Source organism: Chiloscyllium punctatum, chromosome 3 (genome assembly GCF_047496795.1).
Source record: "Chiloscyllium punctatum isolate Juve2018m chromosome 3, sChiPun1.3, whole genome shotgun sequence".
Taxonomy (NCBI): Eukaryota; Metazoa; Chordata; class Chondrichthyes; order Orectolobiformes; family Hemiscylliidae; genus Chiloscyllium; species Chiloscyllium punctatum.
The window spans coordinates 50,855,705-50,883,102 of NC_092741.1; the positions used below are offsets into that span (position 1 = coordinate 50,855,705).

A 27,398-nucleotide genomic window follows, 5' to 3' on the forward strand; every position below is an offset into this window, starting at 1 on the left:
GTTGGTGTGCCGGGTGGGGAAAAACTACAAATCCCGGTGGGCGTTGCGATTCCTGAAGCGGATGTGCATGCTCCCGGCTGAAAGGTGACAGCTGAGGGAGGGCACGGACGTGGCTATCCAGTAATGAAACTGAGCCCCTGATATATCTGTCAGGGTTTTTACCGCCACTCCGCTTTGCCATCTACGCAAAAAAAAACACCGTGAACCCTACGTTGCTCAAACATGGTACTTAATCTCTCGCAGGATCTGCTTTTGTTTCACTTTTTGGGAAATTCACCAGATGTTTTACAAGCTTGTTTTTAACGGATTTGTTCTGACAAGAGGGTATTAACTAAATTGTAACGATTGTAAGTTTCTCTTCTGACTCTGCTATTATTTCAGTGCTTGAATACATTTCAGTGGAACAGAGATTTACGTGGCTTATTTATGTATTGGATTTTTGGCACACTTGGCGGAATTGGAAACTTTGAACTCCATGAGCATAAGCTTGTTTAATCACAGGAACTGGCCAGTTTTGCCTAGAGATTTATAGGACAATGGTAGGATTAGATGCACCATCAAACAGAGTTAATAACAAAAGTTAAAAGTGGTGGAACATCTCAGCAGGACTCCATCATCTGTGGAGAAATAAACAGAATTAATATTTCAGTTATGGGGACTTGAAATATTAGCTTATTTTTCTCTCTGCACAGATGCTGACAAACCTGCTGACTTTCTCCAGCACTTTCTTTTTATTTTACATTTGCATAATCTGAGGTATTTTGCCTTGATTGTCAGTAGTGAGATCTCCTCTCCCTCAACATTAGAAAGATGGATGTAGGAAATATGATCAGGAGTATGCCATTTAGCCTCTCAAACTTGCTCCTCCATTCAGTAAGATCATAGCTGGGCTCATCGTGTCCTTAGCTGCCAAGTGTTAAAGATCTGAAGAGAAGGAATGTATTTGTATGTGGGGAGAGGGTAGGGAAGCAAATATGTCACTTGTTCCTGAGGATGACCAGCATGAATGTGAAAGGCATCTTCTGTGCTGTAATAATTATATGATAATGCTCAACTCCTCTGACCCAAATTCTATTGAATACATTCCAAGTCTGCATTGTGTTCCATCCTTGATTGCTTTATGGAGCTTATGTTATTGAAGTCATAACGTTATACAGCATGGAAACAGGCCCTTTAGCCCAACTAATCCATGCTGGCCAGGTTTCCTAAACTGAACTAGTCCCATTTGCCTGCAGTTGGCCCATATCCTTCTAAACTGAAAATGTGTTGCTGCAAAAGCGCAGCTGGTCAGGCATCATCCAAGGAGCAGGAGAATCGACGTTTCGGGCATGAGCCCTTGAAGAAGGGCTCATGCCCGAAACGTCGATTCTCCTGCTCCTTGGATGATGCCTGACCAGCTGCGCTTTTGCAGCAACACATTTTCAGCTCTGATCTCCAGCATCTGCAGCACTCACTTTCTCCATATCCTTCTAAACCTTTGCTCTCCATGTACCTGTCCAAATGTATTTTAAATGTTGTAAACTGCCTCTGTGGAGGAAAAAAAAACAGAATTAATGTTTTCACTTATGGGGACTTGAAATGCCAGCCATTCTTCTGTCTCCGCAGATGCTGAGTGTCTCCAGTCTTTACCACTTCCTGTAGCAGCTCGTTCATATGCATTGCCCTCTGTGTGGAAAAAATTGTCCCATGGGCTCCATTTAAACCCCACCTCCACTATAAACTTCCCTGTAGTTTAGACTCCCGTACGCAGGGGCAAAAATTCACTATTCACCTTATTTTTGCTCCACATGCTTTCATAAACCTGAACCTCCTACACTGCAGGGGAAAAAAAAGTCAGTCTATCCAGCTTCTCCTTATAATTCAAATCTTATAGTCTTGGTAACATTTTTGTAAATCTTTTTTGCACACTTTTCAGTTTATTAGCATCCTCAGTATAGCAGGGTGACCAGAATTATGTGCAGTACTCCAAATGTGACCTTACCAGTGTCTTGTACAGCTGTAACATGACAACCCAACTCCTGTACTCCGTTCTCTGACTGCTGAAGCCAGGCATGTCAAATGTCATCTTCGTCACCCTGTCTATCTGGTGATGCCACTTTCAAGGATCTATGTGCCTGAATTCCTTGGTTTGTTTGTTCAACAACACTCTCCAGGGCCACCGTTAACTGTGTAAGTCCTGTCCTGGTTTGTCTTATCAAAATACAATGCCCCACATTTATCTGCATTAAATTCCATTTGCCATTCCTCAGCAAACTATCCCAGTTGATCAACATCCTGCTATACTGCTAAGTAGCCTTTGGTGTTATCTGCAAACCTAATAGCCTCCTGCATACTCATTCAAATCGTTTATGTACTGATGAACATTAGTGGACTCAGCACTGATCCTTGCGGCACACTGCTAGTCACAGCCCTCCAGTCTGAACAACAACTGTCTCCTGCTGTCAAGCCAGTTTTGTAAGTAATTAGCTAACTCTTCCTGGATCCCATGTGATCTAACCTTACTAACCAGTCTACCATGCAAGACATCGTTGAAGGCCTTGCTAAAGTCCATGCCAATAATGTCTACTGCTTTACCTTCATCTATCTTTTTGGTCACCACTTTAAAAACTTAATCAAATTTGGAAGACACAATGTCCATGCACAAAGCCATTGTGACTATCCCTAATAAATACTTGCTTTTCCAAATGCATTTAGATCCTGCCTGTCAGAACCCCCTCCAAAGACTTGCCCACCACTGGCATTAGGTTCACCAGTCTGTAATTCCCTGCCTTTTTCTTACCACCTTTCTTAAATAATGGCACAAAATTAGCTACTCTCTAGTTGTCTGGCATCTCACCCAAGGATGATACAAATGTCTTTGCTTGGGGTCCTGCAGTTTCTTCCATAGCTTCTCACAATGGCCTGATGTACACTTAATGAAGTCCCAGAGATTTATCTGCCCTTATGTTTTAAGACCTTCAGTACCATCTCTTCTGTAATGTGTACTCTTTTTAAGACATCACTGTTTTAATTCCGAGTTTCCTAGTTTCTCCATGATAAATACTGACGAGAAGTATTCATTTAGGATCTCGCTCCACACATATGACCTTGTTGATCTTTAAGGGGCCCTGTTCTCTCCTTAATTCTTCTTTTGCCTTTGAAAAACTTGGAGAATCACTTTGGATTCTCCTTTGCCTTATCTGCCAAAGCTGTCTTATATCCCTTTTTTTTCCCCTCCTTATTACCTTCTATGAGTACTATATCCTGTTTCTCCTGAAGGGATTCACTTGATTCCAGCTGTTTATACTTGGCATATGCCTTTTTTTTTGATGACCACAACCTCAATATCTCTAGTCATGCTCTGTACTCCTACCAGTCTTGCCCTTCACACAGACAGGAACATGCTGGCCCTGTATACTTAATATCTCGCTTTTGAAAGCCACTCACTTGTCAGACATCCCTTTGACCTACGAATAGCCTCTCCCAACCAACCTTTGAAGGTTCCTATCTCATTCCATCAAAATTGCCCTTTCCCTAATTTAGAATTTTAACTTGTGGACCAGGGCTATCCTTTTCATAACAGTTTTAAAACTAATAGAATTATGTTCGCTGATCCCAAGGTGTTCCTCCATTAACATTTAAGTCACTTGCCCTGCCTTATTTTTTCAAGAGGATGTTGAGTTTTACCCCTTCTGTAGTAGAATGCAGTTAACTAATTCATCCCCATCCAAGTGCTTAAAAGTATGGCAACCCCATTGTAACAACCTACTTATTCTTACATCTATCTGTGATCTCCATACACATCTGCTCCTCAATTCCATGCTGATGATTGGAAGGACTATTGTACAACCCAACAAAATGATCATCTCTATCTCATTTTTCAGTTCCACCCATAGAGTTTCACTGGATGATCCCTCAGGAATATTCTGAGTCATTGTGGACACAATTATTCACAAGTATCTTCCTTGGACTCCAGGCTGCTTTAGGAGAAAGTGAGGACTGCAGATGCTGGAGATCAGAGCTGAAAATGTGTTGCTGAAAAAAACGCAACAGATCAGGCAGCATCCAAGAAGCAGGAGAATTGACGTTTCGGGCATGAGCCCTTCTTCAGGAATCCTGAAGAAGGCTCATGCCCGAAACGTTGATTCTCTTGCTCCTTGGATGTTGTCTGACCTCCAGGCTGCTTTAACCAATAACAAGCATTTGTGGAAACGCGCAAAGATTTAGGGTAAGGCAGGTAACTGCTCTAAACCCAATTTTCAGCTCTGGGTCCTATTGGTATGGCACTTTCAATTATAAATCCTTGTGTTCTTTTTTGAATGTTTTCAGGGGCTGTCTTTCTGTTCTTTCAGTGGCATGGTGACTCAGTGGTTGGCACTGCTGCCTTATAGTGCCAGGGACCCAGGTTCAATTCCAACCTTTAACTGTGGAAGCTTCACACAGATGTTTTGTGTCTGTGTGGGTTTTCTCTGGGTTTTTCAGTTTCCTCCCACAGTCCAAAGATGTGTGGGTCAGGTGTGTTGACCATGCTAAATTGCCCATAATGTCCTGGGGTGTGTAAGTTATGTGGATTAACCATGGAAGATGCAGGGTTACAGGGTAGCGGGTGAGTCTGGATGATCTTCAGAGAGTTGGTGTGGACCTGTTGGGCTGAATGCACTGTTTCCACACTGTAGGGATTGTATGACACAAGTCCCCACCTGTCTGAGTGTAAATAACTTATCATCTTCAACTCCCTTTGCTATTTCCAACACTTAAACGCCTGGTTATTGAACGTCTCTGGTAATGGGAAATAGTTTCTTTCTATCCATTTTATAAGGCTTTGAATAATTTTATACACATAAATTAAATCTCCCCAGACTAAGTATTCTGATTTAAAAACAAATAAGCCTAGACAATCTAATCTCTAATTTTAAAAAAATCCATTGCTGGAGTCATGACTGTGGTCTCCAGTGTTCCACCATGCTTTACAGAATCTTACTATTTGTGGAATATTATATTCCTTATTTCTCCTTGTCACATTTATTACCCCTCGCTTTTGTGTATTGATTTCCATTTGTCACTTTAATAAAGGAAAAATACTGTGGATGCTGGAAATCTAAAACAAACAGAGAATCCTGGAGAAACTCAGCAAGTTTGGCAGCATCAGTGGAGAGATAAACACTTGTCCATTTGTCACTTTCTTACATACTTGATCAGTCCAATAATAACTTGAAGTCTCAACTTTCTTCCTCAGTATCAATTTATGGCCTCCTTTATTGTTTATAGGAAGATGGGTAGGCAGTTCACTGTGTCAAGCCTGATCTGCCATTAATAAGACCACATTATCCTCAAACCCTTTTACACCATTGATAATCAAAAATGTATTAACTTCCACTTTAAATATCCCAAAAGATTGAACTTCCTGTCTTTTGGGTATAGAATCCCAAGATTCGCAGCCTTTGAGTCAGAAAAAAGTTCATAAATGGATTTACCCAGTTTCAGTCACACCAAATGCCTTTTAATATTTTACTAAGGCAAAGAACTATGGTCATTGAAAATCTGAAACAAAATCAGAAATTGCTGGAGAAACTCATGAGGTCTGCCAGCAGCTGTGGAGAGAAAGCAGAGTTAGCATTTTGAGTCAAGTGACCCTTATTTCATTTTGAACTAGAAAGGTAAAGCCACCATAGTCTTACCAGACCATAACACTTCAGTTACTCAGCCCCATATGCCCCTCTCATTAGAAAGAGGGGTGACTGGTGGAAGGTCACCGAGGTTGCAGAGGAGAGATCTTCATTACAACCTCAGCTCGTACAGAAATTGAACCTATGCTGTTAGCATCACAAGCCAGCCATCCAGCCAACTGAGCTAACTGACTCCATTCGCTATTTGGTACCTTCGGTCTGCTAAAATATCTTAGTGTGTCATAGGAACTTTTCAAAGGAAATTTGGCACAGAGCAACACTAGGAGATATTAGAAGATGAAACTGAAGTGCTGCAGTGTGTGTTGCAGAGAATACTGGTAAAATCAGTGTGGGGCTTAGTACTTGGAAGTATTATCCCACTATCCTGAAGTTCTGGATCCTTTAGATGTTGTCTCCAGGCTGGAACTACCACATTTTCACTACTCTCACCCTTGGTTATTTCCATTCTTAGCCTAAGTAAAGTAAAAAAATGCTGGAGACATTCAGTAGATATGGTAGCATCAGTGGTGAACGAATGTTTGCGTTTTAAGTCTTTGATTAGAACTGAAAAAATTTAGAACCATAATAGACTTTGCATATCCCATTTGCCTTTTCTGACTGGTTGAAGGATTGAGTAATGGAAAGTTAATGCTGTGCCTCGGAAGGAGTCATGGCAAAGCTTATCAACTAGTAGGTGCTCAGTCCCCAATATTTCGTCATCAGCATCGGACATTACCGAGGGCTGATCATGCAAGAATGTTTTTGCAGTTGGGAATCCTTGTTGACACTAGTTTACTCCCTTTCTCTGGTGCATTAAGGCCACTTATGACATTGTTCCACTAACCTTTTAATTAACTAACTTGGTACAGACTGGGAATGGAATCTTGGACTTTCTGCTTTGTCTGGTTTAATAAGTATCTTTCTGCATTAGGTTGTTTGGAAAGTGAAAGACCATTGTTATAAAAAGCAAATTATTTTAAATTGTTAATGTTATAGATGCGCACTGTTTTTAGATTGAAGATAATGCAGAGTAGCGTGCTACAAAATATCTGGATGTACACTTTGATTTTGCATTTTACCTTGTATAGGTGAATATTGTTTCTTTTTATAGATATAAGACAGCTGCTACTAGTCCCTTCAGGATTGAATATGCTATCTGTAGTCGCAAACAATAACACTGTACTAAAATGCAGGCTGAGGGTATATGCAGCTCAACTAATGACATTGCCAGTCAGGTCTTCTAAATATAAACAAAGCTATAGAATCATAGAGATGTACAGCAAGCACAGTGCATTATTTTGATAAAATGAAAATTGTTATGCTTTTTTGTGCAGCATATCAATCAAAGTATAGACACTATTTACTTTGTTAGTAAATGAATACTGCTCGTCATTCACATACCTAACCAGTAATGGACCATTTTAAAAGTGAATACAATTGGTCATTATTCTGGTTTTCATGTGTCTGTCCTTATAGTTTCATTACATAGTAATATGATAGAACCAATTGAACTGCATTTGAGCTATAACTACCAGAGTTTATATTTTCCTTGTTAAATAATTTCACATTCGTGCCATTTTTGTTTTGCCTGCAGATTTTGCGAATCCCAGTGGCACATTGATTACTCTTCCTATGGATCAGTGAATCAAGGTTAAATGGAACTACCTCGTCTAACAGGAGCTTTACGCTCCTTCTCAAATGTCACAAGACAAGATGAATATACTGTGGATTCTTCAGACTTGATGGTGGGTTTTTGCAATCACATTTTCTTTTCCAATCCACTTTAAAACCGAGAAAGGACAAATGCATTCAAGATAATGTTTCAGTGATGAGACTGTCTGTCTGTATTATAACAATATTTTGTGCTAGTATACTTTTTAACTCTGAAGATTTTTCAAGATTTCAATTGTAAAGACTAACAGAATAGACTGTGTATCTTGAACTCCTGAAGAATGGTTTTGGGACTTGTAGGTATGTACTGTAATAAAGTGATTATCTTTAGACTGGGCCAACATTACTCATGTGAACTTAAAATGCATAGCATTTACACTTTTTTTTTCGAGGATATTAAATCCCAATTGTTATTTCCTTGGACAATAGAGTAAACAATTTGCTTACTGGCCAGTGTTCTACAGAATAATTGAAGCACTGCAAACCTGATTGGTTTCCAAGTGTTGTTTGAATTAAAATAAAATTACAATCCGGAAAATACGGCCAGCTATTTATTACATCCAAACTCTGTGGAATAGTTGAAAGGACAAGTCTGTGCCAGTTTTCCTCCTGTCCTTGTGTTAAATTTCTATATTAAGAAATCAATACCTAATTGTTCAAATTTCATCAGTGAAACTACATATAACTATCTGAAATCCATACCCCCTGTTCATTGACAAAGGGGAAAAGGTTCTGCCTGTCTATCCTATCTATGCCCCTAATCTTCTCCCCCCCCCCCCACCACCACCACCACCACCATATTTTTATACCATTTCAATTATGTCCATTGCCTCTGTCTCCTCTGCTTGAACGAAAATGTTCCGGGTTATCCTAGCTCTCTCTTCGGAGCTAAAATTTTCCAGCCCAGGCAAATCCTTGGTGAATCTCCTCTGTACTTTCTCCAGTGTAATCATATATCCTTCCTATAATATGGATAATTGCACATAGTATTCTAGGTATGGCCTAAGTAATGTTTTATACAATTCTAGCATAACCTATCTGCTCTTAAACTCTGTCTTGATTAATAAAAACAAGTATCCCATGTGCCGCCTTATCCACTTTTATCTACATGTTTCACTATAATCAAACTATCACATGTAGGTGTTTTTCAAGTTTGTGGCCCATTCACAATGAAGCCTCAATTTAAGGGAAATGGGAAAGGAAAATCTTCTCAAAGGAGAGACCATTTGAAAACACGTCAACAGTCCTAGGTTAACAGAGTACATAAATCTTCTCTGAAATCTCACCAATGTAAAAACAATTAAAATATAACCTTTTGTTGACTAAAATAACTAAAGGTTAAAATTAAACCCCAAGATAAAAATCCATGACAACAAAATCATGATAAATCAGTAGACCAAAAGAAAGTGCATAACCAGTAAAATAGTGCAATGAAGTTGGGCGCCATGGGATAAAAATAATTAAAAATAGATACAAATCCTAAATATCCAAATACAGTAAAAGAGTTACATTTGACATGTAGCTGGCAAAGGTCTTTTAGTTTGTTTTTTTTTTCTTTTGAAACAGTCAGCAGTATGTCATTCATTTCAATCAACTTGGCCTGGGCTCCCATCACAATGCTGAAAATTTTAAGGTTTTTAGTACCAAACAATTTTTGTTAGACTGGCTTCAAATGCTTGTACTTTGTTGTCCTCTCCTCTAACATTGTCTTGAGGGAGGGATCGTTGTCTTCAGAGCAGATTGTAACGTCAATCTCATCTATATGCATGAAGACAAGCTCTAGCCACCTGTAGTTAGTTCCATATGAGGGTTCAACCAATACATCCCATCCATAATGTATGCCTTTCTCTTTCAATAACTGCTGTTTCATTTGTGCTGATGGATCCATATATTCTTCATGGCCAAACAATTCCCCAAAATGTGAGGAAGTGTTTCTTCTCTCTCTCCATACCTTCTGCAAGGTCCATCAAGGCAGGATCAATATTTAGTTAGATAAGTATTGGTTCTTATTTGCAGCATCTTGAACATCTGTTTCCCAACATATTGAATTGGAACCAGCTATTTGATTTGGAGTTGTTATGAAAGCAGGTGATGCTGACACTCTGAAAGCTGAGATTTCTACTTGATATTTAGCTCTTTAACAGTTTGTCTATTGGGGGATCTTAAAAAAATTTCCTCAATTGATAAATCAACAACTTTATTGTCAGTAATCCCATGAACCATGCCAACAACACTGGCAATAACCTCACATAATACTGAGACGAGTTAACTGCTGTATAAAAAGGATATTTTCTTTGCTGAACAAAGAGACCTTGCTGTGCAGGTTCATAGCTCCTTGAAAGTGGAGTTGCAAGTAGATAGGATAGTGAAGGTGTTTGATATGCTTTCCTTTATTGGTCAGTATTGAGTACAGGAGTTGGGAGGTCATGTTGTGGCTGTGCAGGACATTGGTTAGGCCACTGTTGGAATATTGCGTGCAATTCTGGTCTCCTTCCTATCAGAAAGATGTTGTGAAACTTGAAAGGGTTCAGAAAAGATTTACAAGAATGTTGCCAGGGTTGAAGGAGTTGAGCTGTAGGGAGAGGCTGAACAGGCTGGGGCTGTTTTCCCTGGAGCGTCGGAGGCTGAGAGGTGACCTTTATAGAGGTTTACAAAATTGAGGGGTATGGATAGGGTAAATAGGCAAAGTCTTTTCCCAGGGGTCGGGGATTCCAGAACTAGAGGGCATAGGTTTAGGGTGAGAGGGGAAAGATATAAAAGAGACCTAAGAGGTAACTTTTTCATGCAGAGGGTGGTACGTGTATGGAATGAGCTGCCAGAGGAAGTGGTGGAGGCTGGTACAATTGCACCATTTAAGAGGCATTTGGATGGGTATATGAATAGGAAGGGTTTCGAGGGATATGGGCTGGGTGCTGGCAGGTGGGACTAGATTAGGTTGGGATATATGGTTGGCATGGACGGGTTGGACTGAAGGGTCTGTTTCCATGCTGCACGTCTGAGTCTATGACCGAAGGGCTTGTTCCTGTGCTGTTTTGTTCTTTGTTCTTAGTCAGTGATGCCGACATGATGTGAATAAGTTGAAACATTTTCTCGGTCAGTTCTTCAAAATTCCATTTGTCAAACACAAACTTCCTTCTAGCAAATTAGTTGTACTGTTTTTGTTGAATAACAGCTTTTCTCAAATATCCGCTAATATATCTCAGAGTTGGCCTGAGTTGGTAGATTAGCCGGTTCATTGTTTCCTGATTTATTCATGTCTTCTCTTTTGCTAAAGTTGTTAAATGAGCTGCTTTTCCAGTTAAGCGCCAAATTTTGCATTTTTAGCTGGACTTCAGAACTGGTGGGCAGAGTCATTCTTTCCTCTCTCACTTAAAAAGCCTTTGTATCCCAAGAGGCCTGTTGACTCCACTGTCATAAGATATTGAAACATTCAGAACTAATTGAATCATAAGGATAAGTTCCTTGTGTTACTTTATAAAAATGACAGCTGCTTTAACTCATGAGACCCCACCTTTCTGTTCCATTGACAGATTAGAAATTGTAATCTAGGGGATTTTTTTTTGTTTTGAAAAAACAGGATTCTTCAGATTAATGTTGCCAGCATTTTACTCTGGCTTTGTTATATTGGTTGGCTCCCAGATTATTTTGAAGTACCAGTTATCATCATTAATCAGATGCTGAACGATGGCTTCCTAAAGGTCAAATGGAGCAGTCTAGCACTGAGGCTGCCTGACCTAATGATTCAGTTAAATTTGAATATTTAATTTCATTTTCTTTAGAAAGTTAGACTTCTGTGCCCGCAAAACTCTGAAAAATAAATAGTGTCCTCACAAGGAATCACATGAATTAAATTTGATATGTACCACAAGCGTGTTCACTACTATTCATGCTGTAACTAATATGATTCTAAAGAAATGCACCTTTTTGACAGTCAGGATTGTGGCTGTGTATTCTATCTTACTGTCTGACACTGTATTGTTTGTGTGTGTGCATATGTGATCCTCTCAACTTTTGCCATTCAGAGCCCAACCTATCCAATCTTTCTTCATAGTTCAGCTGTTATCAGCAATGACTCCATTTCACATAGCAGACAATCTTTCATCTCAGTTACTGCCACACCTCTCTATTCCCCAGTTCCTCTATGTACTGTTATGAAGTTAAAGGTTTGTACAGTACCTTTGAGAGAGAGAATGCTGTTCTGAACTGAGAATACAAGCACCTGAGTATATGACTAGATGGCAATCCCAGAATGTACTGTAAAATTAAAAATATGTAACATTTGGCTGGAAATGGATACCTGCGTTTGGGCTGCTGTTTTGACAACAATTTGAATTTAGCTATTCAGTTTAAATTATGTAGGAGAAGGTGAGGACTGGAGATCCGAGTTTGTGTGGTACTGGAAAAGCACAGCCGGTCAGACAGTATCTAAGGAGCAGGAGAGTTGACGTTTCAAGCATACATACTGGATCAATGTGGATTCCACCAGTTTCCTCATTTTCCCCTCCCTCGATCTTATCCCAGATCCAACCTTCCAATCTGCACTGCCTTCTTGAACTGTCCTACCTGTCCACCTTCCTTCCTACCTATCTCCTCCACCCTCCTCTCTCACCTATCATCTTCATTTACGTATCGTATTCCCATCTTACCCCCCCCCCTCCCCCCCCACCCTTCCATTTATCTCTCAGCTCTCTTGGGCCACCCACTCATTCCGGATGCCTGAAATATAATTCACCTGCTCCTTGGATGCTGCTGATCTGCTGTGCTTTTCCAGTGCCACACTCTCAACTCTGATCTGCAGTCCTCACTTTTCTCCCAGATGGAGTGGTCAGAGATCTTGTGGATAATGCTAGTTCAGACTAAGCTGATAGACAGCGCTAGCGCTGTTAGATGAGGGGTCAAGAGTTTATGCAGATATCAAGAAGGCTATTTTGAGTGCTTATGAATTGGTACCAGAAGCATATAAAAAGCGGTTCAGAACCAAAGAAGGGATCAGGTCAGAGTTATGTTGAGTTTGAAAGAATTAAACATACTAATTTTGATAGATGAGTGTGAACCTTTAAAAATAGATAAGACCTATGTGGCAATAAGAGATTATTCTACTGGAGGAGTTTAAAAACTCACTTCAAGAGATGATAAGCATTCGTGTGGATGAACAGAAAGTTCAAGAAGTGAGAGCAGCAGAGATGGCAGATGAATATACATTGGTGCATAAGGCAAAATTTAGCATCTCTTACTTTTTGGATAGAAATTAGGAGAAGGGGAGATCCTACACTATAAAACAAAGATTCGAGCACACTGGTAGTAGTTCTCCCCAAGTGAAAAAAGAAGCACGAGAGGGTAGAATGGAGGCAAAAGGCCTTAGGTGTTTCCACTGTAGTAAGGTGGGACATGTAAAGTCAGAGTGCTGATCATTGCAGGAAAAGATGTGGTAAAAGAAGCTAAGCCAGTGGCATTAGTGAAAGTAATAAAGGAAACCTCAAGACAAGTCGAGGAGCTGCAGGAGAGTGCACAGCCGAGGCAGGGGCTGGGTATTGAGTTAGTGCCCGATCTCTATAAAGACTTCACCTCTGTGGGTAAAGTTTACTCAAGAAGACCAAGGGAGAAATGAAAGAAGTTATAATTTTGAGAGATATGGGATCTAATCAGTCTCAAAAAGTAAGAGATGAATGTATTTGCACTCTCTCTGCCATGTTACCGAGTGAGTGGTAATTTATGGAATAGCTGGACAGAACTTTAGCATTCCCCACTATAAGATCAGGTTTGAGATCCAAATCAAGTCTGGGAAAGTGACTGTGGGAGTAATTGACAGTGTCAGTTCCAGCAATACAGTTGGTTCTTGGGAACGATTTAGCAGGATCCAAGATGTGAGTGACCCCCCTCTTGTTGCGGAGAAGCCAAAGGAAGTCCAGGGAACTGAGGAGTTAAAAGAAAAATACCTGGGAATTTTTCCAGGTAGTGTAGTAACAAGATCCCACTGTCGAAAGTCAAAGCAAAAGCTTTGACTTTCGACAAAGGAGTTGAGGTTCAGTTAGCTGAAACCCTGTTTGATGAAATGGTGCAGGAAAAACCTGAACAGGTAGAGGTTCAAGCAGAAGTGTTTAGTTCTGAAAGGCTAATGGACTTGCAACAGAATGACGAGACAATAAACAATCTATATTGATGCATGCTCAGGGGAAGAATCAGAATGTATTCCTGAGTGTTATTATCTTAAAGATGGAATCCAAAGACAAAAATGGAGATCACAGCAGGTCTGTGCAGAAGAGAAATGGGCAGAAGTACACCAGATTGTGTTGCCGATAGCATACAGACAGGAAGTGTTTTGGGTAGCACGAGTTACCAGTAGAAGGTCACCTAGGTGTGAAGATGACTCAGGCCAAGGTCCAAAAGCACTACTTTTGGCCTGGACTGCACAAGGATGTGGTTAAATTTTGCTGTATATGTCATATGTGCCAAATGGTAGATAACTCACAGGCAATAATAAAACCAGCAACTTTTGCCAATTTCAGCATTTGAAGAACCTTTTACGCAGGTTATGATTGATTGTGTAGGTCCCCTCCCGAGAACTAAGTGGGAACCAGTATTTGCTAATCATAATGGATGTGTCTACCAGATTTCCAGAAGCAATTCCATTAGAGTATTAAGGCAAAGAGGGCACTGGAGGAGTTAGTGTCTTTCTTTACACGGTGTGGGCTACCCGGAGAGATTCAGTCCAACCAAAGGTCTAACTTTACTGATAGGCTGTTTAAGGAAGTCATGGATAGCTTTAAATCAAGTGCATACCATCCTGAATGCCAAGTTCAGGAGTTTTGGAAAGGTGACATCAGATGCTGAAGACTATGTTAAGAGTGTACTGTCAGGATTACCCAAGTAATTGGAGATAAAGTTATCCCATTCATATTGTTTGCCATTAGTGATGCCCCAAATGAATCGACTGTTTACTCCTTTTGAGTTAATATTTTCACATGAAGTGAGAGGGTATTAATTAAAGAAAAAATTGACAGCCCCGAAGTTGGAGTTCTCATACTTGGAATATGTATTGGAGGTGAGGGAGAGATTAAATCAGGTAGATGCCATAGCTAAACAGCACCTGAAGAGGGCACAGCAGAGAATGAAGCAGGTGGCAGATTAAAAACTCTAAAATTTGGATGTTTTCCCATGAGGATGATGTACTAGTATTGTTAGCAGTGGTAAGAGATCCCTTCAAAGCCAGGTTAATGATCCCTATCAAATTGAGAAAAAGTTGAGACAGGTAAACTGTCTGGTAAAGATGCTGGATAGAAGAAAACGGTCTCAGGTATGTCCTGTGAATATGTGAAACCTTTTAATGTAGAGATGGGGAACTGGAGAAACAGGTGATACTGCCCTGTGAGGTGAGGAATCAAATCCAGATGCTGTGGAGTTTGATGTGCCTCAAAATACTTTAAATAATGAATTCCTTGAGGCAGTAGGATAGGTTAGTGAGCTTTCTGTCTCAAAGAATCCAGTTGAAAGGTTTGTTACAGCAGTATGAGGACATATGCAGGAATAAGATGGGGAGGACTAGTACTATTGTGCATGAGGTGGAAATAGGGAATGTTGTTCTGATAAAACAACACCCCTACAGACTTAATCCTCTTAAAGCCACACAGGTCCAGAAGGAAGTGGATGTGATGCTCAACAAAGATATCCTTGAACTGAATCAGTGAGTGGAGTTCGCTGATGGTGATAGTTCCCAAACCTGACAAGACTCCACAATTTTGTGGACTAATGGAAGGTCAACGCCATAACAAAATCCAACTCCTATCCAGTATTGGAGGACTGTATCGAGAAAGTTGGACAAGTCAGATACGTCACAGAATTGGACTTATTGCATGGTTATTGGCAATAACCACGCAATAATCTTTTTATTAGAGAAAGCAAAAGAAGTTTCTGCATTTGTAACCCCAAATGGGCTACAATCAATTCAAAATGATGCCTTTTGGAATGAAGAAAGCACCAACCGCATTCCAAAGACTCATGAACAGAGTTGTGGCCAGTTTAACAAACTGTGCAGTTTATCTGGACGATGTAATGATCTTAAGCGAGTCATGGAAAGATCACAAGATACAGTTGGCAGAGCTTTTTGAATGATTACGAGAAACAAGACCGGCAATGAACTTAAAGAAAACAGAATTCGCAAAAGCAGAGGTAATGTTCTTGGGACATAATGTCTGTTATGGAATGTTGACCCCAAGGAATGTGAAGACGAAGACCATTGAGGAATTTCCATGACCATCCTCAAAAAGATGTGCTTTGGTTTTTAGGACTAAGTGGATTCTGCTGAAGTTTCTTCCAAAAGAAGAACATAAAATTTCAGTGGACAGAACAATGCCAGGAGAGATTTGAGAATTTAAAACCGTATTAACCGCTGCACCTGTTTTAGCTACACCAAATCTTTTGAAATGCATCAAAATTGCAATTGATGCTAGTGATACATGAGTTGGAGCTGTACTGCTACAGGAAGTTGATGATGGAATTGTATGGCCAATTGGCTACTTTTCAAAGAAACTCAACACCTGCCAGAGAAAGTACTCTATTACCGAAAAAAGAATTATGAAGTTTGGTACTGGCCTTAAACATTTTTAATGTTTATGTGATGAACAATGTTTCGGAGACAGTTATGCACACTGACCACAATCTCTCTCATTCTTGGAAAGATTTGAAGACAAAAATATTAGACTATTACATTGGAGTGTTATGTTATAGACTTTTAATTTACAAATTGTAATTGCTGCGGTTAGTAAAAATGTGATAGCAGATGTGTTATCACTGATTTAAAGGAAACATATAGATAAGATTAGACAGATTCCAATATTATGTGTGCAGAAATTAATATGAAAGTATAACTGAGATTAATGACCTATGTGTTCCATTGTAATGAGATTAAGAATTAGGGAAAAAAAGCCATCTTTTCACGATGATGGTTCACTTTTTCTTAAGGGGGATGTGTTATGAAGTTGAAGGTGTGTACTGTACCTTTAAGAGGGAGTAAGTGCTGTTCTGAACTGAGCGATTACAAGCACCTGTGTATATGACTAGATGGCAGTCTCAGAGTAATGGAGAATTGAAAATATGTAACATTTGGCTATGAAATGGATTCCTAAGTTGGTTGTTGTTGTGACAACAATTTGAATTTAACCAATCAGCTTAAATTATGCCCCAGCATAATAAAACTCAATCGAATTTGAATTTATTGTTTTGCCAACCATTGATTCAAATGAGAAGATCTGATGTTGAGGATGTAAAAATGCAGATGTTTTGGAAATCGCAAAGAAAACAACTGCCATCAAGACGATCCAAGAAATTCGGAAACACTCTATCAAAGGTACCTTTTCATATGAAACATACTCGCGGTAAAAAAAAGACAACCACCCAAGGAATTCAGCAGCCAGAAGAGTGAAGTCACAAAAGACAACAGCGGCTGTGTGGTTTTGAAATTAAGTTGCTGTAATTTTAATAAGTGTCTTATTGGAACAGCATATTGTCATGGAGTTGGAGGCAGGTAATAAAGGGAGGCTTAGAGTTGTGAATAGTTGTTGTTTAATGTTCACTTTTCGAGTTGAAAAATAAATTGTTGTTTTCTTTAAATAGTGGAATTTGGGAGTTCTATCACTCATTTTAACAGCCTACAAGGGAGGTGAGCTTTTCTGGATATTTGGTTTAATTAACAAAGGGGTTCACCATACTATCCAAAGTAATTTTGCTTTGTGGCTCCATTCGCTTCTCTCCCAAAAAAATGCCTGCCTTCTATCTCTTCAGTGCTTACTGTTCTGGTTATGCACTTTCCAAAATCACAATATCTCCTTTTCTATGAAGTACTTGTTTTGTCAACCATGCTGTTATCTTCCATTGTCCCTTCTCATGTATCCAACCCCATGCTATTGCTGTTACGAAGTTTCATTTTGATGTCATCTGTGTCCTAGCATTGTCTTGTCATGTATCCCTGTTTGTTCTGTCCTTTTTTGTTTTAATTTCTCCTGCCTCTCATATGCATTTAAGGTCAGTTCCAAAGTAATGCAGGTTGTGTGGCTGCCTGTGAATTGGGCTGTGATTCCAGAATGAGAGTCGAGGTTGTTGATGACTATTATGGGTTACACAGCAGACATTGGCACTCTGTGAAGATTTAACAGAAAACAAATTCAAAAACTGCCTCCGAACTGGCACTGCTCAAAATGCCTCCACACAAACTCCAAATCCCATCCATGCCAACCCAGGGCCCATCAAATCCACTATTCCAAGATAATGTCCCTCTACATCTTCTATGCCAAACTACATCCTTGAATCTTCACATGGCCATTTAGAACTCTTCTGACAGCTTAGTGTTGATGCATGTGTTTTTCCAGCAAATTCTGTCATTGTTAATCACCAATCTTTGCGCTTTCACTTCCCATGTCAACTCACTCAGTATCTACATGGGCAGGGCCATGCATAGATGAGAAATTTTTTTTAAAATAAATTAAGTGTATAACAGGCTAAGACATTAAAATATCAAACATTTACTATGTTCATCATCTCAAAGCCTTATGAAAACATTTTGTTCAAGAGCAACAGTTGTTGGAATTCACTGTCCTTCATCGCACAGTCTAAGACCTCTTGGGTGTGGTAATAAAACTGAACTGAAAGGTACCCACAGTCTCAATGGTTCCATTAGATATCAGCAAGGCAGCATTAATCCAGTAATGGAAGTGCTCAGTTTTTTGTTAACGTAAAGATTCATTTAAAGTTCATACTTTCTTAACTCTCCAGATTTCTTCTTGAAGATTAAAAGGCCTGAAGTTGTAATGGCTTTGATAGTCTTGATTCTTTTGGCGACCTCAATACGTTTATGCATTTTTTTCATGCCTGCGCAGCTGTACTCCGATCAGATCCAAAGGAGCACCCTGACTATCCAAGTTTATCTACAAAGGTTATTCATGTTTGTACCTGGTCTAATCCAAATACTTTTGGGTTTGAGACATTTCCACTACCAAAATCACACAACAATAGACATGGTGTTGATGACCACCTGTTTCTATTAACCGTTATTGCATGAATCCCAGGCTGACTCCATTTCCACTCATTCAAAAGGGGACACACTTATGAATTCTGTCTACTTCTGACATTTTTACTATGATGGGGAATCACTGCTTTGACAAAAATCTGGGTTAGCATGCCTGTCATGTTGCAGATTAGAGTTTTTCTTCCAAATGGAAAAGACCCAAACCACCATTTTGTGTCCCTTGCCAGAAGCTTTTGCCACTGTTTCTGTCCTCAACCCTGGCTATGAATCAGGACAATATATTAACAATTTTAGATTAAATTGTGAGAAGCATTATTGAGAAATTTTGTAGATGACACAAACTGGCTGTCTAGGTGATCGTAAGGATGATGGCGGTTCGACTGCAAGATGTTGCCAATAGTTTGGTTGAGTGCGTAGAAAGATGGTAAATGGGTTTCAAACTGGACAATTGAAAGATGATGCAGTGAAGGCTGCAATACACTTATTAAGTAGAACATTATTTTTTCTCTTCTGTGCATGGCCCTGCCTGTGGATACTGAGTAAGTTGGCTTGATAGATAAAGAAAAACTGATGAGTTTACAACGTATAAATGGCCACGTGAAGATTCAAAGGCATAGATTGGCATGGAGGGTGCAATGGGGCAGAACAATGCATGAGCACCAGCCAATACACAATAAATTAAGGAGGTGCCGAGAAAATTTAGGTCCACTGGTGTCTGGTAGGTCAGGTAGATAGGTTGTCACAAAGACACTGATGATTTGCTTAATTGGGCAAAGTACTGAATACATGAGCAAGAATGTAATGCTAAAACTGTATTAGACTACAGCTATATTATTATTAATAATATTATAATAATAATAATTTATTGTTTATATTTTTAGATAGATATATAGGCTACAGCTGGAATTCTGTGTACAGTTCTGGTCTCCACATCATAGACTGGGTAGAGGGATGATTTACATAGGTTGCCAGGGCTTGAAAATTACATCTGTGAGTATAGACCAGGGATGCCAGGGTTGTTTTCCTTAGAACAGAGGGGACAATGCAGGGGAACTTGGATAGAGTGGACAGGAGACACCTATTTTCACCAAGATTAGAGATTTGTTACCGGGGGCACACATTTTAAGTTGTTTAGTAGAAAGATTATTGGAGACATGAATCTCTCTTTCACTAAGAGGGTGATAGTTTATATCTGGCATTTGCTATGCAGTTTGGAGATTGAGGTAGAAACCCTTAACTCACTTGAACAGAATCTGGATGTGATGTGAAGCCTGCATCTGCAAGGCTATGGACAAAATGGGTTAAGAATGGATGGCTAGTTTATTCAGCCATACACACATGATGGGCTGAATTGCTTGTCTTTTATACTGTCTAGGGATCCTAGCCAAAGCTGAGGCATCAGATCCAGAAACCCTACCAAAATCAAAACTTATCCAAAATATTTAGATTTATTGGATTTATTTGTCAACGACCCAATTTCATAGATACAAGTTATGCTAAACTTGTATTGAATTCGGTTTTGATTTAAGAGCGCTGTTTACCTTATTGAACTTTGTTAGAGAGCTAATAGCGGAGAAGTTGCAAAAATTATCAGAGGGATGGTTCTAGAATTGAGGTTATGACGATCAGGAAAAACTTATAAAGAAGAACAAAAACTGGGGACCTTTAAATAATGAGTTACTAATAATTTCAATAAAGAATTCAAGTTATTTTTCTTCAACAATTCGTCACTTATGGAATTCGCAAGCACAGAGTGGCTGAGGTGCATCGATTCCTTTATGGGAAAGCTGGAAAAGAATGAGAAGGAAAGCATTGGAAGCATTTGTGAAGAAAGATTAGGTGATGTAGAGTGGGAGGAGGTCACGTGGTACATAAACCTGTTAGGGTGAATTAACTGTTTTTGTGCTGTTCATTCTGTACACCAAGACAGGTTACATCTATGCAGCCTCGTACTTGCACTCTTACCAATGCAACTGAAATTCTTATTAGTCCTCTCCTTGATTTTTTGCCAACTTTAGACTTTTTTTTTCATTGCTGTCAGCTTCCCATTATTTACCCATCATATACTTGCAGTTTGGTTGAAATTCAGCTGTTTATTTCTTCCCCTCCATTTAAGTCTTGCTAAGTCATCAGACCTGAACTTGCTAACCCACATGTGTTTGTAGGGTCTCGTAATGAGTGACAGTGTCCTTACTTCTGACACAGGAATTACAGGTTTTAGCTCTCCTGTCCAATAGGTGTCACTATGTTCCTGCACAAGTTGGTCAAAAATCTACAGTAGCTTCCGGTTTCCCCACACAAAAATCATTCAGTGCTATGTCCTACTTTATCTTGACAGCCTTCCCTAGCTGGCTGCCCGATCTTGCTTCCTTTATTATTCTTTGGAATTCTCGTGTTTGTCCTCCGAGGGCAAGACAAAATATTTTGGCCATGTACCTTTTTTTTTCCAACAATACTCAAGTTCTGCATGACCATGCAACTGTAAATTACAGCTTTGTAGTTCTTGGAATTAGTACAAACAGTTCTACTTTAATGTGGTGGTTCTGTTCTCATGCAACCCCATGTTATAAGAAAATTGCAGCACCATTTAAACTAATGGGGCCGGAATCATGTTAGAGCCAATATATGCTTTAAAGGTTCGTGCTGTAGATACAGCGTTCCCAGTTCATCAGTCGGGTTACGGCGAACTGGCATTAATGAAACGTGTGTTATAGCAGAATGACCTGTACTGTTCATGCAATGATTTTTGAAACTTGTTAAACATTTACTAGAGTGCATTCTTGTAAACCGATCCAGTTACTAGCACAACAAAGTTTTCAATCAGGGATGCATGCTGTAGAACAGTAAAATGCCTCACCAGGTAGAAGCAATGGCTAGAAGCATTTCTTATTCGATAGGAAATTGATCTTTTAAAATTAGTAGTTTTATTTGCATTTTGAATTTTTCTGAGACAGCAGCATATCTATTTTTATAATTGAGTTTCTTTTTTAAAAAACGTTTAGCTCTTATTTGCCTGAAGTGTGTTTTAACATGAAGCACCATACTTTGCCTTTGTTCAATTGTAACACCATTAGTTAAAACAACAGTTTTCACAGTGCAACATTTAAGGCCATTTTATATTATTGCAGAATTGCTGACTCAAAAGTTATTATATCCAAATTATATTTTATTCATGAATATGAAATCTCTACAGTAATTGTTTATTCCAAAATGATAGCTGGAATAGTTTATTTGTTTCATCTTAATACGAAGAATTAATTGCCGTGTGTGTGTGTGTGTGTGTGTGTTCCTATTTAGTGGGTCGGTGCGGCCTCAATTGACCGAACAGCCTTCCTCCACTCTGTAGGAGAAATTATTTAATTATTTATTGTCTAAGTTTGTTTTTAAACATGCCCCATTCGCAGACCAAGAGATCAAAGTTGAAAGAATACTATTGCCAGACAGAGTTGACCTGGAATGATTTAACCCACTTTGTTGAGAACGTGGCACAGAATGAGCATCAAGTTGTCAGTGAAAATCTGAGAACTCTCTTGAAGGCGGCCAGACAGCTTGGTAAGTCAATTTGGCTATTTTGTTTATTAGTAAATGTTCAAGTACTACTTAATTTAAATTCTTAAATATATATCGGTCATCAGTAAAGTTTGAGCTGTTAATCTCATTGCTTACCATTCCTTTTCCTGAGAAGTTGATAGTTTCTTTGCTAGCTGTTGTATTTTTCTGGCATGGTGCTACGTGTTAGGGAATTTTGCTCTTGTGATCCTGCTGGAATGAAGGAAATATCCAGATCTGGATCATGTTGGATTTTGAGGAAATAGTCTTACTATTGTTGAGAGTGTTCAGAGGATTGTGGTGTGGAGTTGATCTAAAAGAATCCAAATATAAAGGCCTGTGAATGAAGTAATTCTAGAAAATAAAGAGATTTTACAGACTTTAATTTTGAGTTGGTCAGAGCTCATCTGAATTTTCTGCATTTTCAGATTTCTCCATGCCAAAGAGACAGGTCTTTTTCAGTATGTATGTCACCCATTTAACAAAGCTAGCAAATTCCATTCCATTAGTGCTGTGCCTGGAGGCAAGCCCTTGGCTACTGTCTGCTGATGCATCCTGAACTGGTTTCGTGGGCAGCTTTTGTCAGTGGTTATTTGCCATTGTCTTCTGTTCGTGGGTATATGGTAAAGAAACTGATCTGCCTCAGTCAGAATGGGAATTGTTAGTATTATTTAGTTGCATGCTAACAATCTAGCCTGTTAGGCTAACCTGCCCTTAGCTACTAAATGTCTGAAGAATATTTGATAATAAGTCACTACATACTAGGCTGCTTTTATTCTTCTTTGCTGTCCTGTTATTTGTGCACACAAATTGTATTTGAGCTTGTTGAATAATAACCAGAAGTGATATCCTTGTCAGATTTCTTTTCCTCTCCCCTCCTTCTCAACCTGGATGCTGAGGCTGATTATGCTATCGACACTCCCCTAGTTACACTCAGTTAATTTAGTGCAAATCAAGGTTTCACCAAAAACTTCAGGATTTTGAAAAAAAATTTCTGATCTTTGTAACTGTGCAGGGGAAAGATTTGAGCTGTTGTTATTAACAACAATTGTCCTAAGCACACAAATTGAATAACGCATTTGATTTAATTGTAAGTGGTGAACAAAGCAAATCATAGAATCCCTACAGTCTGGAATCAGGCCATTTAGCCCATTGAGTCCACACTATCCCTCCGAAGAGCATCTCATCTCATCTATCCTGTCCCGTTCTATTCCACCTAATCTGCATATCCCTGGACACTGTGGACAATTTAGCATGGCCAATTCATCTAACCTGCACATCTTTGACTGTGGGAGGAAACCGGAACACCCGGAGGAAACCCATGCAGACATTGGAAGATTGTGCAAATTCTGTACAGTCCCCTGAGGCTGGCTTCGAATTTGGGTCCTGGTGCTGTGAGGTAGCAGTTCAAACCACTGAGTCACCGTGTTGCCCAATCTTAAATAAATTATAAATCTTGCAGTGGATTTCTTGCAGTGAAGTATCTAGCATTATTTTGATAATTTTTGAAAGTTTGGATCATCTTTTGAATTTATTTTGGTGGATACCTAAACAAAAGTACAACCTTATGGAGAACATATTATTATGGCTACAAACTTTGAACCAAAGTTTGGTAGCCTACATCTAGTTTGCAAGCCACAAGCTATGGATGAACTATGGGAAAAATACTTAACATTTGGCTCTTTAAACTTGAAAAAGACTGATCAGATGTGACCTTTTATGGAGATATACATGACAGTAAAAGTTGTGGAAATGATAAATCTAAGAAATTGCTTATGAAAGAGGGATAGAGTGAGGCGTGTTCAAATAAAAGGAAAATTTTAGATCTGCTGTCAGAATGTTCTTCTTAGAAACGAGTCAATAAAATGGACTTCTAAATAGAGGAGTTCAGGTTGGCTGTTGTATTTGTATTTGACTCTAGTACAACAATGAGGTATTCTTCCAAAAGTTAGTAACATTTGGGATATGGTGAAGATGTGAAAGGATTATATAACCAGATGCTGTTTGTTATAATGCATTCATAAAGGTAACCTAAAGTATGTTCAGACTTTAAATAAACAGTACAGTATTTTCCAAAATTAGCAGAAATCTGGTTTGCTTCAACTTTAAAAAGGAAAGCTGCTTTCATATCAGTAGCTCCACTGCTTTATATTGGATAATGACAGATTTTTGGAAATTTGATGAGACTTTTCTGTAAAGCTATGGCCAATAGTATGGTATTTCCACATTTGGGGGTTAGCTAGCTCAATTGGCTGGTTTGCAATAGGCTGTGACACCAGTTGTACAGGTTTATTTCCTATACAAGCTGAGATCGACACAAGTCCTGCCTCACCTTTGGCTTGAGTCGTGATGATGACCCTCTGGCTAAACTCGCCATCAGCTCTCTCTCTCTCTCTCTCTCTCTCTCTCTCTCTCTCTCTCTCTCTCTCTCTAATGAGAGAGCAGCTCCATAGTTCTTTTTGACTGTGGTGACTTTATTTTTAGGTCCCATAGCTTTGGACCAGTTCTTGTGTTGGTATTACTCCAGGGTCAGTGGGAGGATTCTCCATTGGTTACCTGATCTCCCACCCCCACCCTCCTATTTATCTCTCAGCCCCTTCCCTCTTCCCCCACATTCTTGATTAAAGGGCTTATGCCTGAAATGTCAACTCTCCTGCCCCTTGGATGCTGCCTTACCTGCTGTGCTTTATCAACACTATATGCTTTTCGACTGAATAAATAAGCAGGTTATAAGTGCTTTATAGCATATTTATAAAGATATTAAACAACAACTGCGTTTTTACAATAAAACAAGAAGGTTTCTGTGTCAATATCTAAACTACTTAAAAGATAAAGCTACTCGTTATTAGTTCACATTTTAACCTTGGGATATCTGACATGACATAGCATATTATGTACCATTTGACAACAACATTTTAATCTTTTGTGGCATTGTTGATGAGTACTATGGGACCTGGAGTGACATGTTGGATTATTAAAATTCTGCTCAAAGTATGACAGTGAATCATTGACCAGTACTGTACACTGAAACAAGCAATATATGTTGGTTGACAGTCTCCAACTGTGACATCTATGCCAAACCAAAATCTTGGGTATAAGGCAGTCATTTTTCTGACCCTTCTGTATGGCTCTGAAACATCAACCACCTGAAGACTCTTGAAGTACTGCCAAAAATGTTTGAGATGGATTCTCCACATAAGCTGGGAGAACAGGAGTATTACGAGCAGAGTCCTTGAAACAGCTAATAGCACCAGCATTGAGGCCATGATCTTCTGAAACCACCTCTGATAGGCCAGTCATATGGTTAGGATGTCTGAATTCCAACTGCTAAAGCAAATCATCTTCATCCAGCTCAAGGAAAGCAAATAAACACTTTTTTGTCGTCTTCTTGTTCAAAGCCTCCCTCAAGGCTTTCCTCAAATGATGCAGCATAAATGGCAACACATCGGTGGTCCTTGATCAGAAGAAACTAATTTGGAGGAACCTCTTATATGAAGGAATACAATTCTTTGAGAACTCCTGTCGACAAGAGGAAGTATGGAAAAGGAACCAGAGAATGTAATGACAGTGATCTCGAGGCCGGGGGCCAATTGCATCTCCCTGAAACACCTACCAAATGCTTGGTTGGATTTGTGGCTCTAGATTTGAGTTACTCAGTCACACAAGAACCCACCGAACCCATAGGCAGTGTAATGGAATTGCCTAGATATCAGTCATACCTATTAGTGAGTGGTTGCTGATGATGATATTCACATTGAATTAGTTAGGATGAAACTCACTCAACTCAAATTGAGTTGCCTTTCTGCAATGACACAAAGTGATGAACTTGTCACACTTTCCCACATCTGTGGATCATACATATTTGTTTCAAGCAAATGACTTCTCACTGTTCTTTTCAGTTTTCTGAACTTGACTAACTCTTGATTTCTACATATTGACCTAACTATTCTTGCAGGTTTCCTAATACAAAAATCTTCTTTTTGTCCAGACTTTGTACTTCCCTCTTGTATCATTGGAAATTGCTTAACTTGAGTTTGAACCAAATACAATGTGGTGGCTTTAAAATGTTTTCAGTTACTGAGGCAAACAAAATACTTCACATTCCTAGCCTGTGGAGACACCAGCAAAGCTTCTCATAAACATCTTAAATGGCTTTCATCTTATTCAAACAAGTAAACAAAAGATTAATTAAAAATATATCTTGATGTTAACTTGTTTATTAAAATTCTTGTGGAGGAATGGCCAATCAATAGGTGACTGTCATTTCATTCATAAGATATCACCTTGACTTCAGCCACTCAGCAGTTGGATACTCCATGTGTTGACATCTCTTTTCTGTCTGTGTCTTGTGATGTTTAGTTAATACTGATAAGCTTGGACCAGAGAATTGAGTGCGATTTTTCAGTAGTTCTAAACTGTTTATGTTGTTGAGGACACACAACTGGCAGTGTCAGATCGTCAATATATTGCCTGAATATATGTACTGATTTGAAATTGTCAGCAAGACATTTCACAATATTGTTTAATGCAGTTTTCCTCAGGTTCTCAAAGCAAACCCAATCCCAAGTAAAACTGTTAATGTAGACTATTCTGTGAGTGGCTTAACTGTCTAAAGCTTATTTCTATCCCATGTTGTTCATAATTTTCTACCCCTGTACTGTGTCCTGGATGTTGTACTTCTACAAGTACGAAATGGTTTTGTTCTCATTTATCCAAGGAAGCGTTTACAGCTTTGAAGAAAGTGAGACAAATGGTTCACTAGACTGATTTGTGGAAAAGGATTATCTTATGAAGAAAGATTAAGTCAACTGGTACAGCCTTTTCTAATGTTTAGATGAATGAGACTTGATCTCATTGAAGTATATAAGTAATTCAATCGAGTAGATGCTTGGAGAATGGTTTGCCTGACCAGGGCCTCTGTTGATGAACGGTTTCAGAGAAAGGTATCAGCTATTTATGACTAATATTAAAAAAGTTTCAACTTGAAATACTTTACATATTTGTGATTCTGTTCCCCACAAGGTTCACTGCTCAGTAGAACGTATTTTAAGATCATCAAAAATCTTATAGCTCATTAAGTATTATGATTCCAGCTGGTGGTAAAACTGGATAGGTCAGCTTCCAGAGTGAAAATTAGCAATTGTATACGGTCAGTTTCTGAACACTGACACAAGCCTGTCAATGTACTTCTAATGAAGTACATAACTCAAAAGAGAACAAAACTCTTTATAAGTTATATATTTTATATAATATAAAGGCACAATTTGGAAGGATCGTATCACAAACAAAGCTAAATTCTTTACCCAGCATAATCCTTTGTAGAAACCCAGCCCCAGTGAAGAATCTCTCCGATCTTCTCTTTTTTTTCAAAATTTCTGAGTAAGTAATTTCGGTAGCAAGCATTTCCTGTTCACAACTTCTGCACCATTTGTCACTTGTGTTTCTGTGTGTTCTTGCCTCTCTCAAGAGTCACAGCCACCCAGGCTAACTCTACAACTTTTCTTACTAAAATATAA

At 39.1% G+C, this 27,398-nt stretch overlaps 1 protein-coding gene across 3 annotated transcripts in view; it reads left to right on the top strand.

Annotated features, from left to right (window-relative positions):
• ascc3 (activating signal cointegrator 1 complex subunit 3) overlaps window positions 1-27,398 on the top strand; it is a 550,255-nt gene that overhangs the window by 371 nt on the left and 522,486 nt on the right. Inside the window, exons 1-3 of one of the 3 annotated variants that reach the window (XM_072553156.1) lie at window positions 85-225; window positions 7,240-7,390; window positions 21,738-21,885. In XM_072553156.1, coding sequence (XP_072409257.1) covers window positions 7,301-7,390; window positions 21,738-21,885 — 238 coding nt within the window. In that variant the 5' untranslated portion in view covers window positions 85-225; window positions 7,240-7,300. The other 2 variants (XM_072553148.1, XM_072553139.1) reach the window with 2 other exon arrangements.